The sequence below is a fragment of the Ammospiza caudacuta genome, chromosome 4, assembly GCF_027887145.1.
Source record: "Ammospiza caudacuta isolate bAmmCau1 chromosome 4, bAmmCau1.pri, whole genome shotgun sequence".
NCBI classification, from domain to species: Eukaryota; Metazoa; Chordata; class Aves; order Passeriformes; family Passerellidae; genus Ammospiza; species Ammospiza caudacuta.
The window spans coordinates 72,397,149-72,417,224 of NC_080596.1; the positions used below are offsets into that span (position 1 = coordinate 72,397,149).

Sequence of the window (20,076 nt, forward strand, 5' to 3'; positions counted from 1 at the left end):
AGGGGTCGGGGCCAGGGCCTGGGACCGCCTCTGGCCGCCGGGTTCGGCCCCGCTCCGCCCGCACCGGCGGCTCCGGGACCTGCCGGGTCCCCGGGCTCGGCCGGCAACGCCGCTGCTGAGGCGGGAGGAGCCCCCGCGGACCCCCGGGCCACTCCCCGACCGGCCATGGGACACTGGGGACCCTGCGGGGGGCTGGGGACAGCGGGGATGCAGTGAGGGGACAGCGGGACACGGTGATGGGACAGCGGGGACACGGTGGGGACACGGCAGGGTCACAGGACAAGACCCGCCGGTGAGCGGGCGGGACCCGCTGTCCCCCGTTCGAGGGGTCCGGTGTCAGGGAGAGCGGAACGGGGCCGGTTAACGGGGCGGGGCGGGCAGGGCACGGCCGGGGGTCCCGGGCAGGGGCGGGCAGGAGGAGGGCGGGGGTCGGGGAGGGGCCGGGACCGGGCCCAGGAGCGGGCAGGGACCGGCAGGAGCGGGCAGGGACCGGCAGGGCCGCGGCCATGCGGGGATCGCCCCTCGCCCCGCCGCTGCTGCTGCTGCTGCTGCTCCTGCTGGGCCCCCCGGCGCCCCCCGCCCGCGCCGCGCCCCCCCAGCCCGGCCGGCCCCGCGGCACCGGGGCGGGCACGGCCAGCGGGACCCCCAGAGCCACCGGGGCGACCCCAACCAAGGGCACCGCCAGCGGGACCCCCAAAGCCACCGGGGCCACCCCAACCAAGGGCACGCCCAGCGGGACCCCCAGAGCCACCGGGGCGACCCCAACCAAGGGCACGGCCAGCGGGGTGTCCCCCAGAAAGGGCCCCACGACAGGACCCCCCAAAGCCAGCGGGGTCACCCCAACGAAGGGAACCACCAGGGGACCCCCCAAAGCCAGCGGGGTCACCCCAACGAAGAGCACCGCCAGGGGACCCCCTAAAGGCAGCGAGACGCCCCCCTGGCAGGGCACCACGGCGGGACCCCCCAAAGCCAGCGGGGCACCCCCTCCGAAGGGCACCACGGCCGCCCCCTCGAGGAGCAGCACCACGATGGGACCCCCGAAGGGCAGCGCGACCCCCGCCAGCCCCGGGGACCCCGCGGGCACCGGTAGGACCGGAGGGGACGAGGCCGCTGCGAGGGGACGGGGTGTGAAGGACGGCAGTGCAAAGGGGGTTCGTGGGGGAAAACGGGGTGCCAGGCTGTTCCCGTGTCCCCTCGCAGCCCCCGCGCCCTCGGTGAGCAAGGTGGCGGTGAGGAGGAGGAAGGTGGTGAGGAAGAAGGTGGTGAAGAAGAAGGTGCTGAGGAAGAAGCCGGAGGCTCCGGCCGCGCCGCAGGAGCCCCGTACGTGCGCTGGGTGCGGGTGGCACGGGCATTGTCACCTGCACACGGGGCTGGCCGTGTCCTGGGGACACCTGGGGGTTGGGATGTCGAGCCCAGGCTGGCACGGTCCCCATGGCACAGCTCGGTGGGGACACAGGGTGGGGATGGCCCCTGCTGCTCAGGGGTCGCGGTGTGAGCGCTGTCCCCGCTGTGTCCCCAGCGTGTCCCCCCCTGGGGCTGGAGTCCCTGCGGGTGCTGGACGAGCAGCTCCGGGCATCGAGCCACAAGCGGCACGGGCTGGGCGCGCACCGCGGCCGCCTCAACATCCAGGTACTGCCGGGTGGGCCGGGAACATGCCAGGGGTGCCAGGAGTGTGCCAGGAGTGGGCCAAGGGGTGCCAGGAGTGGGCCAGGAGTGGGTCAGGGTGTGCCAGGAGTGGGTCAGGAGCATGCTAGGAGTATGCCAGGGAGGGCAAGGGTGTGCCAGGAGTGTGCCAGGGTGGGTCAGGGTGTGCCAGGAGTATGCCAGGGTGTGCTGGGAGTGTGCCAGGAATGTGCCAGGCTGTGCCAAGCTGGAGGGATGTTTGGATGTAACACGAGGCATGCAGGTATGGCAAGTGCATGACAAACACAGAGTAGGTGTTGCCCGTTCGTGGCAAGTTTGTGGCATCTTCATGACGTGTTTGTGACATTTTGTGGCGAGTTTGTGGCATCTTCGTGGTACATTTTTGACATTTTGTGGCGAGTTTTTGGCATCTTCATGGCTTTTTTTTTTTTTTTGACATTTTGTGGCGAGTTTGTGGCATCTTCATGGCATGTCTGTGACATTTTGTGGCGAGTTTGTGTCATCTTCACAGCCCGCGAGTGTCCCAGGCGCTCTCCAGCTCTGCCCCCTCCCTCCCGTGTGGCTCCCATTGATCTCGGTGCCACCACCCTGGTGCCACCCCAGGCTCGGGGACACGGCGGGCGGTGGGGTCCTGTCCTTGAGCGTGTCCCTGAGCGTGTCCCCTCCTGTCCCCACAGTCAGGGCTCTACGACGGTGACTTCTTTGACGGTGGCTGGTGCGCGGGGCGCGAGGACACGCAGCAGTGGCTGGAGGTGGACGCGCGGCGCCTCACGCGCTTCACCGGGGTCATCACCCAGGGCCTCAACTCCATCTGGACGTAAGGGGACAACGGGGACAAGGGGGGGACAGCGTGGGGGACCCCCTGACCCCCCTGTGCCCCGCAGGTACGACTGGGTGACGTCCTACAAGGTGCAGGTCAGCAACGACTCGCACGTGTGGCTGCCGAGCCGCAACGGCACCGAGGAGGCGGTGAGTGGCACTGAGGTGGCATCGGGGGTGGCATCCCCAGACGGGGTGGGGACATGGGGAGGTGACAGGGCTGGGGGGCAGGAATCACCTGGGAGGTTATGATGGTGGGGGGGTTAAGCGTGGTGGGGAGGTTGATGATGCTCTGGGGTTAATTGTGCCAGGGTGGGTAATGATGCCAGGGTGGGGTTAATTAGGCCAGGGTTAATTATACTGGGGTTAATTGTGGTGGGGTTAACCATGCCAGGTGGGATAACCATTCCAGGGGGGGTTAATTAGGCCAGAGTTAATTATACTGGAGTTAATTGTGGTGAGGTTAATCGTGCCAGGTGGGCAATGATGCCACGGGGTTTAGTTAGGCTGGGGTTAATTTGCCAGGTGGATTAACCATTCCAAGAGTTAACCGTGCCAGGGGGTAACGATGCCAGGAGGGTTAATTAGGCCAGGGTTAATTATACTGGGGGTTAACCAGGTGAGATAACTCTGCCAGGGGGGTTAATTAGGCCAGGGTTAATTATACTGGAGGTTAACCATGCCAGGGTTAACCATGGCAGGTGGGATAACCACACTGGCAGGGCGTTAAACCACACTGGGTTAACCACACCAAGGAGGGTTAACCACCCCAGGGAGGAGTGCCCATGCAGGGGTGCCCATCCCGGGGTGCCCATCCCGGGGTGGCCGTGCCAGCTGGCTCCGTGCCCGGGCTCTGTTGCCCTTGGCCTGGCCCCGCCGGGCGCCCTGCAGCATTTCCCCCCAGCACAAAGGCTGCTTGTCCCCACCTGGGCACCTGCCAGCCCCCCTGGCACGGCCGTGGGGACACGGGGACACGCGTGGGTGTGGCGTGGCACCGGGGAGAGCACGGCAGCCTAGAGCTGGGGAGGGGTTGGGGTCTCTGTGCCAGGGCTGGGTTTGGAGGTCTCTGTGCCAGGGACGGGTTTGAGGTTCCTGTGCCAGAGCTGTGTTTGGGGTCCCTGTGCTGAGGTGGATTTGGGGGTTCCTGTGCCAGAGCTGGGTTTGGGATCCCTGTATCAAGGATGGATTTGGTGTCCCCGTGCTGAGGGTGGGTTTGGGGGTGTCAGGGTCCGTCCTAATGGACAGATGGCCTGATGGTTCGTAGGAATGATCTCAGAGTGCAAAACACCAGCACGGTACAAGGGGGTTTGCAGTGATAATCAAAACAAATGCAGTTTAATTGAAATAACTACAGCAAAAATGCAATAGAGGGATTAAGGGAGAGAAAAAGAGAGAGAAAGGGAGAGAGAGAGAGGGGATATAGCTACCAACACAGAGACGAAGTCCTTTGGTGCAGTCCAGCCGAGGGTCCACCTGCTACGCTGGGGAGATCTCAAAGGCTCTGGCTAACTCAGAGGCTTTTATTACTGAAAATTGTGAGGGGGGGGGAAACAGATCCAATATGGAACAGATGTAACAGGTAGTCCATGTTCTCAGCAGTAAATGAGAGCCATCGTTTTCTTGCTCCAGTGGTCACAACCTGCAGGCAAACATCTCGCTTCGGTCAGCTTGCCTCCCCACACACCTCCCCGGGCTGGGGGTTTCAGTCCCAGTCCTTGGAAGGAGCAGAGGGGCCTTTTAGGAGTTTCATGTCTCAGTCCTTGATGGAAAAGCTTCTCACATCTCCATCTGTCTGTCATGGTGGTTGTAAAACAGATGAGGGTCTTCGGTGGGAGACCACCTGAAACTCAGGAGAAGCCCAGCCAGGCCGAGAGGTGGGAGAGCTTCCAGAGCTGCTATTGTTGCAAATGGGGGCATGGTGCCCCCTTCTTAGCATACAGCAAACACTCCTGTGAAAACAATAGCTCAACACTGAGCTTTCAGGTCTCAGGGCCCGTGACGTGTGACTTTTCTCCTTCAGAGCCAGATATAGATGGGGAGGGTCTTCTCTTCAGTGGTCTCCCAAGGACGATCGTGAGGCAGATGAGGGAAAATTCGGACAGACTCTCACAGGGGGTCCCCATGCTGAGGATGGGGTTGGGATCCTTGTGCCAGGACTGTGCCAGGACTAGGTTTGGGGGTGCCTGCGCTCTGTGGGTTTGGAGGTTCCTGTGCTGAGGGTGGATTTGGGGATCCCTGGGACAGGGTAAGTTGGGGTGCCTGTTCCAGGTATGGATTTGGGGTCCCTGTGCTGAGGGTGGTTTGGGGTCCCCATGCCAAGAATGGGTTTGGGGTCCCTGTGCCAGGGCTGTGCCAGGGCTGGGTTCGGGGGGTCCCTGTGCTCAGTGAGTTTGGGGTCCCTGTGCTGAGGGTGGATTTGGGGGTTCCTGTACCAAGGATGGATTTGGGGTCCCTGTGCCAGGGTGGGTTTGTGTTCCCTGTGCCTGGGGTGGATTTGGGGGTCTCTGTGTCAGAGCTGTACCAGGATCAGATTTGGGGATCTCCATGTCAGGGGTGGATTTTGGGGTCCCCCTGCCTGGCCCCTGCCAGGAACAGATTTGGGGCTCCCCGTGCCCATCCCTGCTGCCCCTGGGCTCCGAGCAGCGCCCGCGGCCCCACCCAGGCTCTGCCCTGCCCGTGCTGGAGGGCACCGGGCACACCCCTGGAGCCCCGCGGGCGGCTCTCCCTGACCCCGCTGTCCCCTCCTGTCCCCGCTGTCCCCGCAGGTGTTCCCCGCCAACAAAGACCCCGAGACGCCGGTGCTGAACGTGCTGCCCTCGCCGCTCGTGGGGCGCTTCCTGCGCATCAACCCGCAGAGCTGGTTCCGCAACGGCACCGTCTGCCTGCGGGCCGAGGTGCTGGGCTGTCCCCTGCCCGGTGCGTGTCCCTGGCTGTCCCCTGCCCTGTGGGGCTGTCCCCTGCCCCGCAGTGACCCCCTGGTGTCCCCCCGGCTGTCCCCTGCCCGGTGCGTGTCCCCGCCTGTCCCCTGCCCTGTGGGGATGTCCCCTGTCCCGCAGTGACCCTCTGGCTGTCCCCTGCCCACCCTCAGGCTGTCCCCTGTCCCTCGGGGACCCGCTGGCTGGCCCCCGCCCCACAGTGACCCGCTGGTGTCCCCTGTCCCGTAGGCACCCGCTGGCTGTCCCCTATCCCGCCGGTGTCCCCCTGGCTGTCCCCTGTCCCGCAGTGACCCGCTGGTGTCCCCCAGGTCCCCACACGCCGCCCCGGTAGCGCCCAGCGGTGTCACCAGAATGGCGGTCTGGGCTGCTCGCTGTCCCTGACCGTGTCTCCCCGGTGTCCCCCCGGTGTCCCCTCGGTGTCCCCGCAGATCCCAGCGATGCCCACGCCTGGCACCCCCCGGCCCCGCCCGAGCCGCAGCTGGATTTCCGCCACCACAACTACAAGGAGATGAGAAAGGTGCCACCCTCCCCGCGACCCCCGGGGTGGCTCCGTCTCCCCAAGCGGGGCCGGGGGGGCTGTGCCACCTCGGGGTGTCCCTGACGGTGCCACCACCCGCAGCTGATGAAGAGGGTGAGCGAGGAGTGCCCCGACATCACCCGCGTGTACAGCATCGGGCAGAGCTCCCGCGGGCTGCGCCTCTACGTGATGGAGATCTCGGACAACCCCGGGCAGCACGAAGTGGGTGCGTGCCAAGGGGACAGCTGGGGACAGCTGGGGACAGCCGGGGTGGGACACCATGGACCTGGGGACAGCGGCCAGGGATGCCCAGGCGGGGATGGGGCGACTGGGGGTGCCCAGGATGAGGACGGGGCGTCGGGGATGGCCGGGCTGGTGCTGGAGGGTGGGGACAGTCACCAGGGCTGGTACAGGGGGTGGGAACAGTCACCAGGGCTGGCTCAGGATGGGGACAGTCACCAGGGCTGGTACAGGGGGTGGGAACAGTCACCAGGGCTGGCTCAGGATGGGGACAGTCACCAGGGCTGGTACAGGGGGTGGGGACAGTCACCAGGGCTGGCTCAGGATGGGACAGTCGCCCTGCCTGGCTCAGGATGGGGTGACTGGGCCACCCAACTTGGCATGGGATGCTCAGCATGGAGTTGGGGTCACCAGGGACACCCACATCTGTGAAGGACGAGAGGACAGGGTGGCTGGGGACACCCAGGATGGCGATGGGGACACAGGGACACCCAGACTGGTGCAGGGTGATGGGGACACTCACCAGGGATATCCAAAGTAGAGCACGTGGATGGGGACAGGGTGACCAGGGATGCTCAGGATGGAGATGGGGACACAGGGACACCCAGACTGGTGGAGAGACATGGGGACAGGGACACCCAGGATGGGGATGGGTACAGGGGACACCCAGGGATGCTCAGGATGGGGACAGGGACACCCAGACTGGCGGAGAGACATGGGGACAGTGACCAGGGCCAGCCAGGGTGCTGCAGGGACACGGGGACACCCAGGGTAGTCCGGGATGGGGACAAGGACACCCAGGGGGGTGCAGGGACATGAGGACAGTGACCAGGGACACCCAGACTGGTCCAGCACAGGGACAAGGACGCCGAGACTGATGCAGGGACATGGGATGAGGATACCCAGGATGGTGCAGGGACATGGGGACAGGGACACCCAGACTGGTGCAGGGACAGGGGGACAGTGACCAGGGTGGTGCAGGGACACGGGGACAGTGACCAGGGTGGCACAGGGACAGTGACCAGGGCAGTGCAGGGACACGGGGACAGTGACCAGGGTGGCACAGGGACAGTGACCAGGGTGGCACAGGGACAGTGACCAGGGTGGTGCAGGGACATGGGGACAGTGGCCAGGGTGGCACAGGGACAGTGGCCAGGGTGGCGCAGGGACACGGGGACAGTGACCAGGGTGGCACAGGGACAGTGGCCAGGGTGGCACAGGGACACGGGGACAGTGACCAGGGTGGCACAGAGACATGGGCACAGTGACCAGGGTGGCACAGGGACAGTGACCAGGGTGGCACAGGGACACGGGGACAGTGACCAGGGTGGCACAGAGACACGGGCACAGTGACCAGGGTGGCACAGTGACAGTGACCAGGGCAGTGCAGGGACACAGGGACAGTGACCAGGGTGGCACAGGGACAGTGGCCAGGGTGGCACAGGGACACGGGGACAGTGGCCAGGGTGGCGCAGGGACACGGGGACAGCGCAGCACCCTGGTGGCCCCCAGGAGAGCCCGAGTTCCGCTACGTGGCCGGCATGCACGGGAACGAGGTGCTGGGCCGGGAGCTGCTGCTGAACCTGATGGAGTTCCTGTGCCGGGAGTTCCGCCGCGGCGATGCCCGCGTGGTGCAGCTGGTGACGGGCACGCGCATCCACCTGCTGCCCTCCATGAACCCCGACGGCTACGAGACCGCCTACAGGCTGGTACGGCTGGCACCCACCGGCCCCTGCCCGTAACTGTGCCCATCCCAGGAGCCCCAGTGATCCCGGTGCCCATCCCGGTGCCCATCCCGGTGCCCATCCCCATGATCCCAGTGTCCATTCCGGTGCCTATCCCAGTGCCCATCCCAGTGACCGCAGTGCCCCTCCCAGTGACCCTGGTGCCCATCCTGGTGCCCATTCTCGTGCCCATCCTGGGGATCCCAGTGCCCATCCTGGTGTCCTGGTGCCCATCCAGAGGATCCCAGTGATCCTGGTGCCCATCTATCTGCCAGTATCTATCCCAGTGACCACGGTGCCCATACCAGTGCCCATCCCGGGGATCCCAGTGCTCATCCAGATGACCACAGGTTTCACCCAGGTGACCATCCCAGTGACCATCCTGGTGATCCCGGTGCCCATCCCAGTGCCCATCCCAGTGACTGCTCTGCCCATCCCAGTGATCCTGGTGCCCATCCTGGTGCCCATTCTCGTGCCCATCCTGGAGATCCTGGTGCCCATCCCAGTGACCATGATGCCTATCCCAGTGCCCATCCTGGTGGACATCCTGGTGACTGCTGTGCCCATCACAGGGATCCCACTGACCCCTGTGCCCAGCCCCGTGATCCCAGTGCCCACTCCAGTGACCATGGTGCCCATCCTTGTGATCCTGGTGTCCATCCCAGTGCCCATCCCAGTACCCATCACAGTGACCCCAAGTGCCCATCTCGGTGATCCCGGTGCCCATCCCAGTGATCCCAGTGCCCATCTCGGTGATCCTGGTGCCCAGGGTGTCCATCTCAGTGACCCCAGTGTCCATCCCAGTGTCCATCCCAGTGATCCCAGTGCCCATGCCGGTGATCCCGGTGCTCATCCCAGTGATCCCAGTGCCCATCCCGCTGACCCTGGTGCCCGCTGTGCCCATCCTGGTGATCCCGGTGCCCATCCCAGTGCCCATCCCGGTGACCCCAGTGCCCATCCCGGTAATGCCAGTGCCCATCCTGGTGATACCGGTGCCCATCCCGGTGATCCCGGTGCCCATCCCGGTAATGCCAGTGCCCATCCTGGTGATCCCGGTGCCCATCCCAGTGATCCTAGCACCCATCCCGGTGCCCATCCCGGTGATCTCAGTGCCCATCCCGGTGATACCAATGCCCATCCCGGTGCCCATCCCGATGCCCCTCCTGGTGACCCCGGTGCCCGCGGTGCCCGGCAGGGCTCGGAGCTGGCGGGATGGGCCATGGGCCGCTGGACGTACGAGGGCATCGACCTCAACCACAACTTTGCCGACCTGAACACGGCGCTGTGGGACGCCGAGGACAACGACCTGGTGCCCCACGAGTTCCCCAACCACTACATCCCCATCCCCGAGTACTACACCTTCGCCAACGCCACGGTGAGACCCCAAAACATCCCACCCTGCTGGGGGGTGCCATGGTGAGACCCCAAAACATCCCCATCCTATCAGTGTGAGATCCCAAAACCCCTATCCTGCTGGGGTGGTGCCCTGGTGAGACCCCAAAACGTCCCCATCCTATCACAGTGGGGTGAGACCCCAAAACCCCCATTCTATCAGTGTGAGACCCCAAAACCCCCATCCCTTCACATCAGTGTGAGACCCCAAAACCCCCATCCTGTCACATAGGGGTGAGACCCCAAAACCCCCATCCTGTCACATAGGGGTGAGACCCCAAAACCCCCATCCTGTCACATAGGGGTGAGACCCCAAAACAGCCCAAAATGCCCCTGAAACCCCCTTGAAACCCCTGAGAAACCCCCAAACCCCTCCCAGTCCAGCGGGGTGGGTGCTGCCCACCCACAGGGGGCTGAACCCACCCAACCCAGGGGGTCACCAGAAGGCACAAGGACATGGCCACCACCACCACAAGTTGCTGGTGACAGCGGTGTCACCAGGCCCCAGTGGTGCAGGTGACAGTGGTGTCACTACGTGGGTGGCCCCAGTGGTGTGGGTGACACCGCTGTCACCGCACAGGCAGCTCCGGAGATGTGGGTGACAGCAGTGTCACCACGTGGGCAGCCCCAGAGAAGCAGTGACAGCAGTGTCACTGCACACATGGCCCCAGAGATGCAGGTGACAGCAGTGTCATCGCATGGGTGGCCCTGGAGGCACGGATGACAGCGGTGTCACCACGTACGTGGCCCTAGAGACGCAGGTGACAGCAGTGTTATGGCACCAGTCGCCCTGGAGGCAAGGGTGACAGCAGTGTCACCGCACACATGGCCCCAGAGACATGGGTGATGGCAATGTCACCGTGCAGGCAGCCCCAGACACACGGGTGACAATAGTGTCACCATGCAGGCAGCCCCAGAGAAGCGGATGATGGCAGTGTCACCACACACATGGCCCCAGAGATGCAGGTGATGGTGGTGTCACCACACAGGTGGCCCCAATGGTGTGGGTGACTACAGTGTCACTGCTTGGGCAGCCCTGAAGATGCAGGTGACAGCTGTGTCACTGCACACATGGCCCCAGAGACATGGGTGACAGTGGTGTCACCGCACAGGTAGCCCCGGTGGCATGGGTGACAGCAGTGTCACCACGCACATGGCCCCAATGGTGTGGGTGACAGCGGTGTCAACGCATACATGGCCCCGGTGGTGTGGGTGACAGCAGTGTCACCACACACATGGCCCCGGTGGCGTGGGTGACAGCAGTGTCACCATGCACATGGCCCCGGGGTGATGTGGGTGACAGCAGTGTCACCACGCACATGGCCCCAATGGTGTGGGTGACAGCAATGTCACCGCATACATGGCCCCGGTGGTGTGGGTGACAGCGGTGTCACCACGCACATGGCCCCGGTGGTGTGGGTGACAGCAGTGTCACCACGCACATGGCCCTGGGGTGATGTGGGTGACAGCAGTGTCACCACGCACATGGCCCCGGTGGTGTGGGTGACAGCGGTGTCACCACGCACACGGCCCCAGTGGCACGGGTGACAGCAATGTCACCGCATACATGGCCCCGGTGGTGTGGGTGACAGCGGTGTCACCACGTACATGGCCCCGGTGGTGTGGGTGACAGCGGTGTCACCACGCACACGGCCCCAGTGGCACGGGTGACGGTGGTGTCACCGCGCAGGTGGCCCCGGTGGTGTGGGTGACAGCAGTGTCACCACACACATGGCCCCAGTGGTGGGGGTGACAGCGGTGTCACCACGCACACGGCCCCAGTGGCACGGGTGACGGCGGTGTCACCGCGCAGGTGGCCCCGGAGACGCGTGCGGTGATCGCGTGGATGCAGCGCTACCCGTTCGTGCTGAGCGCCAACCTGCACGGAGGGGAGCTGGTGGTCACCTACCCCTTCGACATGAGCCGCACCTACTGGAAGGCGCAGGAGCTCACCCCCACCCCCGACGACGGCGTCTTCCGCTGGCTGGCCACCGTCTACGCCACCGCCAACCCCGCCATGGCCAGCGCCGAGCGCCGCCCCTGCCACTACGACGACTTCACGCGCTACGGCAACATCATCAACGGCGCCCACTGGCACACCGTGGCTGGCAGTGAGTGGGGCACGCCGTGACACCAGGGGGCACATGGCAGTGAGCGGGGACACTCTGAGATGGTGGCAGTGAGCGGGGACACTGAGCTCAGGTAGCACATGGCAGTGAGTGGGGACACTCTGAGATGGTGGCAGTGAGCGGGGACACTCTGAGATGGTGGCAGTGAGTGGGGACACTGGGCTCAGGTGGCACATGGCAGTGAGTAGGGACATTGAGCTCAAGGGGGCACATGGCAGTGAGTGGGGACACTCTGAGATGGTGGCAGTGAGCGGGGACACTGAGCCCAGGTGGCACATGGCAGTGAGTGGGGACACTGGGCTCAGGTGGCACATGGCAGTGAGTAGGGACATTGAGCTCAAGGGGGCACATGGCAGTGAGTGGGGACAGTCCCTGAGATCAGGGGGCACACGGGGGGTGGCAGTGAGCAGGGACACTGAGCTCAGGTAGCACACGATGGGTGGCAGTGAGTGGGGACACCGTGTGAGATCGGGGGCACACGGTGGCTGACAGTGAGTGGGGACACTTTTAGATGGTGGCAGTGAGCAGGGACACTGAGCTCAGGTGGCACAAGTGGCAGTGAGCAGGAACACTCTGTGAGCTCAGGTGGCACACGGTGGGTGGCAGTGAGTGGGGACATGTGGATTTTTGATAATTTGTTTCTCTTTTGTTTCTCTTCTGTTTCTTTTTTTGTTTCTTTTTTGCTAATTTTTTGGGGGGTGGGTTGGTTATTTTTTGCTTATTTTTTGTTTCTTTTTTTTTGTTAATTTTTGGGTTTTTGTTTCTTTTAGAAAGATGGTTTTCTCATTTGGACTCAGATATTTATCAGTTCTTACCTACAATACAGTATCACAAACAGTGAATTTAATAGTAAATTACTCTAACAAGCTGAAAGTGGAGCCCTATCTCTCCCGTTAGAAGGCTTTTTAAGGCTAAAGTATCCAATTAAGAAATTACACCTAAATTATTTTTATTTTTAAATAATTAATTTAGTTATTAATTAAATTAATTACCTGTGACTTGCAATGTGGAATTTTTTAACCATTTACACCAAACCACCCAAACCCATGGAGAAGAAGGTGATGAAGGACAGGACCAACCTCTGCCCTAAAACTTCTATTTTGCTTTATAGATATTATTATATTTTAAACCTTTAAATTGCAAGTTTTCCACCCTGTGATATTACACATTTCTAATCCAACTGCACATTCATAATTTGAGTTTTATTATTTAATTTTGGAAGCTTTCTCTATGCCCTCAGGTTAAATGCAGTGTTCTCGTGGGGGTCAGTGCTGCCAGCACAGAAAGTCTGAAATTCTCAGTATCCAGGAAATTTCTGGAATTTTCCTGTCACTCCGGGATTTTTCTGTCCCTTTGTCCCCTGCTGCCACCCTCGCTGTGCCCCCAGGCATGAACGACTTCAGCTACCTGCACACCAACTGCTTCGAGATCACCGTGGAGCTCTCCTGCGACAAATTCCCGCACGCCTCGGAGCTGCCCGCCGAGTGGGAGAACAACCGCGAGTCGCTGCTGCTCTTCATGGAGCAGGTGGGGCACGGGCTGGCACCGGGTGGCACCGGGGGTGGCACCACCCGGGGCTTGGGGACACGGCTCGAGGGTGGCAGGAGCCACCCCGGGTCTGTCTGTGAGGAGGGGATGGGGTGGGATGGGAATGGGGAGGAATGGGGCGCTGGGATGGGGGGGCAGGATGGGGATTTGGGGGAATTTGGGACATGGGGACACTGAGGGGGTCCAGGTGGTTCTGAGATCATGGGGATAGTGGAGAAGGGAAGTTCAGGATGGGGAAATGGGAGCTTTGGGACATGGGGAGACTGGAGGGGATCCAGGTGGTTCTGGGACCAGGGGGACACTGGGAGATCCAGGATGGGGGATTCGGGGGGTTTTGGGACATGGGGACACTGAGAGGGTCTGGTGTCCTGGGACCAGTGGGACACTGAGGAAGGGGAGTCCAAGATGGGGGATTTGGGCCATGGGGGACACTGGAGGGGTCTGGGGGTGCTGAGACCATGGGAATATGGGGAAGGGGGATTCAGGATGGGGGATCTGGGGGGGGTTTGGGACATGGGGACACTGGGGGGGTCTTGGGGGTGCTGGGATGAGGGGGGCAGTGGAGAATGAGGATCCAGGATGGAGGATTTGGGGGGTTTTGGGACATGGGGACACTGAGGGGATCCAGGTGGTTCTGGGATCATGGGGATACTGGGAAAGGGGAGTTCAGCATGGGGGATTGGGACATGGGGGGACTGGAGGGGGTCCAGGTGGTTCTGTGATCGTGGGGACACTGGGAGATCCAGGATGGGGGATTTGAGGGATTTGGGACATGGAGACACTTGAGGGGGTCTGGGGGTGCTGAGCCCATGGGAATACGGGGAAGTGGGGTACAGGATGGGGGATTTGGGGGGTTTGGGACATGGGGACACTGAGAGGGTCTGGTGTCCTGGGACCAGTGGGACACTGAGGAAGGGGAGTCCAAGATGGGGGATTTGAGGGATTTGGGCCATGGGGGACACTGGAGGGGTCTGGGGGTGCTGAGACCATGGGGATATGGGGAAGGGGGATTCAGGATGGGGGATCTGGGGGGGTTTGGGACATGGGGACACTGGGGGGGTCTTGGGGGTGCTGGGATGAGGGGGGCAGTGGAGAATGAGGATCCAGGATGGAGGATTTGGGGGGTTTTGGGATTATGGGGATACTGGGAAAGGGGAGTTCAGCATGGGGGATTGGGACATGGGGGGACTGGAGGGGGTCCAGGTGGTTCTGTGATCGTGGGGACACTGGGAGATCCAGGATGGGGGATTTGGGGGGTTTGGGACATGGAGACACTTGAGGGGGTCTGGGGGTGCTGAGCCCATGGGAATACGGGGAAGTGGGGTACAGGATGGGGGATTTGGGGGGTTTGGGACATGGGGACTCTGGGGGGATCCAGGTTGTTCTGGGATCATGGGGACACTGGGGAGGGGTCTCAAGTGGGGGGTCTGGTGTTGCTGGGACAATGGGGACACTGGGTGGGATTTGGGGGTTTCTGGGACAATGGGGACACTGGGTGGGGTCTGGAGGGTGCTGGGACAATGGGGACACTGTGTCATGAGCAGGGCAGGGCCAGGGAACCCCTAGGGGTGTCTGTAAGGCTTTGGGGATGGAGGTGACACGCTGGGGACATTGCGGGGTGGCCATGGGCACGGCAGGGTGGGGGCCCAGCGGGATGGCAGCGGGACGTGGCTGTCCCCAAACGCTGAGGTGGCACCGGGAGCGGGGGACACACCTGTGCCACCTGTGCCACGCCCTGCAGGTGCACCGGGGGATCAAGGGCGTGGTCCGGGACAGTGACACCGAGCTGGGCATCCCCAACGCCATCATCTCCGTGGATGGCATCAACCACGACGTCCGCACCGGTACCGGGACACCGAGACACGGAGGGGCGGGGTTTGGGGCGGGATCGGGATCGGGGTCAGGCTGGGAATGAGGGTGGGATAAGGACAGGGACGGGATGGGGATGAGGATGGGAATGGGGATGGGGACAGGGAAAGGAATGAGATGGGATTTGGGATTGGGAATTGCAGATGGGGATGGAAATAGGATGGCACTGGGAAAGGGGATGGGATGGGGACAGGGATGGGATTGGGATGGGGAGAGTAAGGGGATGAGGTTGGAAATGGGGATGGGACAGGCATGGGGATGGCATTGGGGATGTGAATGGGACGGGGCTGGGACAGGGAAAGGAGTGGGATGGGATTTGGGGGTGGGATTGTGAATTGCAGGTGGGGATGGAAATAGGGCTGGGAAAGGGGATGGGGACAGGAATGGGATGGGGCTGGGGACAGGGATGGAAGGGGAGTGGGATTGGGGATTGCAGATGGCAAAGGAAGCAGGATTAGGTTGGGAATGGGGATGGGATTGGGACAGGAATGGGATTGGGGATGGGAATTCGGGATGGGACAAGAACGGGACTGAGGCAGGGGACGAGGACAGGAATGGGATTGGGGATGGGAATTAGGGATGGAGATGGGACAGGAACGGGGCTGGGGCTGGGGACAAGGACAAGAACAGGACTGGGTCTGGGGACAAGGACAGGAACAGGACTGGGGCTGGGGACAAGGACAGGGTGGGGACAGCAGTGTGACACCCACCCCCTCAGCCTCGGACGGGGACTACTGGCGGCTGCTGAACCCGGGCGAGTACGAGGTGACGGCGCGGGCCGAGGGCTACGAGGCGGCCACGCAGCCGTGCCGGGTCTACTTCGAGAACGTTCCCACCCCGTGCAGCTTCCGCCTGGCGCGGGCGCGGGGCCGCCACCGGCCCGGGAGGCCCCGGCCGGGCCCGGACCCGGCGCTGCGGCTGCAGCGGCTGCGGCTCCGCCGCCTGCGCGCCCACGGCCGCGGGCAGTGAGCGGGGCGGCCCCGGGGCCGCGGGATCGGTCAGGGGGCGAGGGAGAACGGGCGGGACGGATCCAGTAAAGTTTGGGTGCGCTGCGGCTGCGAGTGTGCGGGGCTGGAGCGGCGGAGGGACCGGGAACGGGAACGGGAACGGGAATGGGAGTGAGAAGGGGACCGGGAATAGGAACGGGAATGGGAATGGGAATGGGAACGGGAACGGGAATGGGAACGGGAATGGGACCTGGAATGGTAATGGGGACGGGAACAGGAACGGGAATGGGACCGAGACCTAGAAAAGGACCGGGAAGAGGAACAGGACCGGGACCAGGAAAGGGACCGGGGCTCGATTCTGCCCCGGAGCCTGCCGTGGGAACTCGGCGAGGCCACGCCCCTCACCAGGCCACGCCCATTCCCGGTCCTTTAGTCGCGCCGCCGCAGTAAAGCCCCGCCCATTCGCTGCTGACCAGTAGAAATTCCGCTCCGAGCCGCGCCCCTCATTAGGACACGCCCATTTCCGTGGTATAAATATTCACCATGAGCTACGCTCACTGAGCCACGCCCCTTTCTGTTGTCGAGTGCTCCGCACGGCCCCGCCCCCTTCATCCCATTGGATAGCCTGGCCCCGCCCCTGATGCGCACGTGAGCGCTTGTCCTGCCCCTCCCCTCATCTCTGGGCGCCTATTGGCTGCTGCCGGCGGCGGGGGCCAATAGGATGCGGGATTCATGGGCGGCGCTGAGGGGGCGGGGCTGGGGGGACACGGAGGGGGTCCCTGGGCAGCGGGGACAATGGGGACCTGCAGCGGGGGGTGTCCCCACAGTGCTGGGGCTGCTCTGGGGGCTGCAGAGACCTGGGCGGGTCTGCGGAGCTCTGGGGACCCTGGGGACAATGTCCGGCAGGGCTGTGACACTGGGGGGGTCTCCAGGGTGGGGGTCCGTGGGTGTCCGGGCTGTGGGGTTCGGGAAGTGCCGGGCCATGGGTGCACTGGGAGGGTTCTGGGGGGCACTGGGGGGTGTTGGGACTTTGGGGACACCGAGAGAGGGTCGGGGATGGGGTCTGGGTGACCATGGGGTCATGGTGGGGCGATGGGGCACCGCCATCAGAGCCAGCACCCCCTGAGCCCCCAGGAGATGTGGGGCACCAGCGTGGGGCACCCCGAGTCCCATGGAAAGCCGAGGGGGCACTGGGGGGTTGTAGGGTACAATAAAGGGGTTGGGGTGACCTTAACCCCTTAACCCCCCTGCGGTCCTGCAGGGTGGGGGGCTGTGCCTTGCTGGGCCCTGATGCCACCGTGTCCCCCTTCCCAAATGCGGGGCTGTCCCCAGCGCTGGGCTGAGCCGTTCATGGGGGTCCCCAACACACCCGGGACCCCCATGCCACCCCCGGGGAGGCTCCAGATCGGGGCTGGGGGGGCGAGCATCATCATGGGGACCCCCCAAAGCCCCCTGGGGTGACGCTGGGCAGGACTGGGGTGTCCCCACAATTGTGACACCAACACTGCGAGGGGCTGCACCCCCACCCCACTCCCCCATCGCTGCCCCACCGCCGGGATTTGGGGGTGACAGGGGTCCCGTGCAGTGTCCCCCCGCCACTCCCCGGGCCCCCGTGCCCTGCGCTCCCCCAAATCCCCCTCCCCGTGACCCCACAACCTTCCGGGATCTCTTTACGGCATCATCGGCAGGGGCAGCAGCGCTTCCCGCTCGGCGCCTGCGCTCGCCGCTCACCGGAGCCTCCGCCGGCCTCGGCACGGCCCAAACCGGGGGTGTCCCCCCCCTACCCCTTGCTGCCACCGGAGCCCCCCAAATCCTGCCGGGCCCCCACCCTGAGCGGCGCAGAACGATGGGCTGAACGCACCCGGCATCTCGCAGGCACAGGCCGGGCTGGGGGTGCGCCAAACAAAGACCCCCCACCCAAAACAAACATCCCCTGGGGGTGCTCAGGGGGTCACCGAGTCACCCCCCTGCCGTGAGGGACCCCCCGGTTGTCCCCGAGGAGCCGCCGGTGCCGGTGTGAGGAGCGACAGCGCCGGGAGCAGCAGGTGGGGGGGGCGGCCGGGAGCGATTTTGGGGGGTGGGGGTTGGGGCCGGGCACCCCCCGAGAGAAAGGTTTGGGGCACATTGGGGACCCCCTTGATGTGCCCTGCATGGGTCTGACCCCCCAAACCCTCCGGGGGGCTGTGCCCGTGTCCCTCTTCTGTCCCTTCCTGTCCCCTCCTGTCCCCGTGTCCCCGTGCCCCCCCGGGCCCTTTGCCCCTTTGTCCTGTCCCGGGCACAGCTCGGTGCCCACGCTCTGCCCACCTTTGCCCGGGGCGGGTCGTGCCGCGGCTCCCGGTGAGTACCGGGGTTCCGGGGAGGGAGGCGGCACCCCCAGATCCTGCGGCTCTTCTCCTGTGCCCCCCACAGTTTTACCCCTTGTTTTTGGGGCACCCTTGGTGGGAGCGGCACTGGCACTGCCCTGATCCCCCTGTGCCATGCCAGGGATGGGTCTGGGGCACACTGGGAGTCTCTGCGAGGGCGGGCACTGCCCTGACCCCCATGTGCCATCCCAAAAATGGGATCTGGGGGTATCCTGGGTGGTCCCCATCCATGGCACTGTCGTGACCCCTTGTGCCATGACCAGGGATGGGTCTCAAGACACTCTGGCTGTCCCTGTGAGGGTGGGCGCAGCTCTGACCCCCTGTGCCATGCAAAAGATGAGATCTGGGGGTATCCTGGAGGGTCTCCATCCATGGCACTGCCCTGACCCCTTGTGCCATGCTAGGGATGGGTCTGGGGGCACACCAAGGGTCCCTGTGACGGTGCGCACTGCCCTGACCCCTTGTGCCATCCCAAGGATGGGTGTGGGGGCACACCGAGGGTCCCTGTGAAAGTGGGCGCTTCTGTGACCCCTTGTGCCATGGCCAGTGGTGGGTCTGGGGGTCCTCCATCCATGGCACTGCCCTGACCCTCCTGTGCCACACCAGGGACAAGTCTCTGGTCACTCTGTCTGTCCCTGACCCCTCTGTACCGCCCCAAGTTCCATCTCCCCCTGCCCACCCCCCCTATATCACCCCCTAACCCCTCTCCGTGCCCCCGCAGGTGCCCCCATGGCGTCGTTCCGCATCCGGCAGTACCAGGATCAGGACTTTGAGGCCGTGCGGGCGCTGTTTGCCCGCGGCATCCTGGAACACGCCCCGGCCGGCTTCCGGCACATTCTGCGGGCGGCGCGGGTGCGCCTGGCACTGCTGGCCGTGTTCGTGGCGGCGCGGGCGGCCGCGGGCTCCTGGGTGCTGGGGCTGGGCGCGGTGGCGCTGGCGCTGGTGCTGCTCTGGGTGCTGGTGCGCTCGCTCAGCGCCGACTACGTGCGCGAGGCGCTGGGCACCGACCTGTGCGACGTGCCAGGCACGTACCTGCGCCCGCCCGACTGCCGCTTCTGGGTGGTTGAAGAGGCCGGCACCGTGGCGGCCATGGTGGCGGCGGTGCCCACGGGCCGTGGCGAGCTGGAGCTCAAGAGGATGTCGGTGAGCCGGGAGCACCGGGGCCGCGGGCTGGCGCGGGCGCTGTGCCGGGAGGTGCTGGCGTTCGCCCGTGCCCGCGGGTACGGCGCCGTGGTGCTCAGCACCTCCATGGTGCAGGTGGCGGCACAGCGGCTCTACGAGGGGCAGGGATTCCGCAAGGTGGGCGCCTCGTACCCCTCGCTGCTGGGCACCTTGCTGAACTTCCAGATCTTTCACTACCGCTGTGACTTGGGCGATGCCAATAAGTAGGGCCTGGGTGGCGCTGCCACGGTGGCATGGCACCCCAAACCTGGCACTGCTCCGGCCCTGGCACGGCACCGTGAGCCCGGGACATGAGGCGTTGCCATGGCACTGCTGTGGCACCCGAACCCTGGCACTGCCGCTGTCTGTGAACCCTGGCACTGCTATGGCACCCCAAACCCAGCCCCAGGACACCACCCCAGCACTCCGACCCCAATCCTGGCACAGCAGCACCAGCACAGCACCTCCATCCCAGGACACAGAGCACCACCGTGGCCCCCCAACGTGGCACTGCCTTGGCACCGTGACACCGGGACATGTGGCGCCACCTTGGCACCGTTACACCAGGACGTGTGGCACCACCCTGGCACTCCAGCTCTGGGACTCCACCACAGCACTCCACCCCTGGCACGTGAAGCACCGCCATGGCACCCCTGATCCCCACCCCAGCACAGGGGGCACCTCCGTGGCCCTTCCTGGGTTTCCAGCAGCAGGAAATAAAGAGAGACCTGTGGGAACAGTGTGTGTGACAAGGGACATCTTGGGGCATGGGGACATCCCCTGGGGG

General features: G+C 64.2%; 2 protein-coding genes across 2 annotated transcripts; both read left to right on the plus strand.

Annotated features, from left to right (window-relative positions):
- Positions 1-575: 575 nt before the first annotated feature.
- Positions 576-15,787, plus strand: CPXM1 (carboxypeptidase X, M14 family member 1). The gene is made up of 14 exons (XM_058804352.1): positions 576-1,086; positions 1,201-1,320; positions 1,520-1,629; positions 2,322-2,461; positions 2,529-2,613; positions 5,229-5,379; positions 5,828-5,916; positions 6,019-6,142; positions 7,669-7,865; positions 9,076-9,255; positions 11,086-11,383; positions 12,789-12,928; positions 14,691-14,793; positions 15,537-15,787. The coding sequence occupies exons 1-14, from the start codon at positions 1,029-1,031 to the stop codon at positions 15,785-15,787; spliced, it is 2,046 nt and encodes a 681-aa protein (XP_058660335.1). The 5' UTR covers positions 576-1,028.
- Positions 15,788-17,450: 1,663 nt separating this feature from the next.
- On the plus strand, positions 17,451-20,011 carry NAT8 (N-acetyltransferase 8 (putative)). The gene is made up of 2 exons (XM_058804029.1): positions 17,451-17,810; positions 18,850-20,011. Exon 2 carries the CDS (start codon positions 18,858-18,860, stop codon positions 19,515-19,517), a length of 660 nt encoding a protein of 219 aa, XP_058660012.1. The 5' UTR covers positions 17,451-17,810; positions 18,850-18,857; the 3' UTR covers positions 19,518-20,011.
- The last annotated feature ends 65 nt before the right edge of the window (positions 20,012-20,076 follow it).

Excerpts from the sequence above, each read along its gene's own strand:
- CPXM1 (XM_058804352.1), top strand. The coding sequence starts at position 1,029 with ATGGGACCCCCGAAGGGCAGCGCGACCCCCGCCAGCCCCGGGGACCCC. Across the intron at positions 1,630-2,321 it reads GCGGCCGCCTCAACATCCAG|TCAGGGCTCTACGACGGTGA; the intron begins GTACTGCCGGGT and ends CTGTCCCCACAG. Across the intron at positions 5,917-6,018 it reads ACTACAAGGAGATGAGAAAG|CTGATGAAGAGGGTGAGCGA; the intron begins GTGCCACCCTCC and ends CACCACCCGCAG.
- NAT8 (XM_058804029.1), top strand. The coding sequence starts at position 18,858 with ATGGCGTCGTTCCGCATCCGGCAGTACCAGGATCAGGACTTTGAGGCC.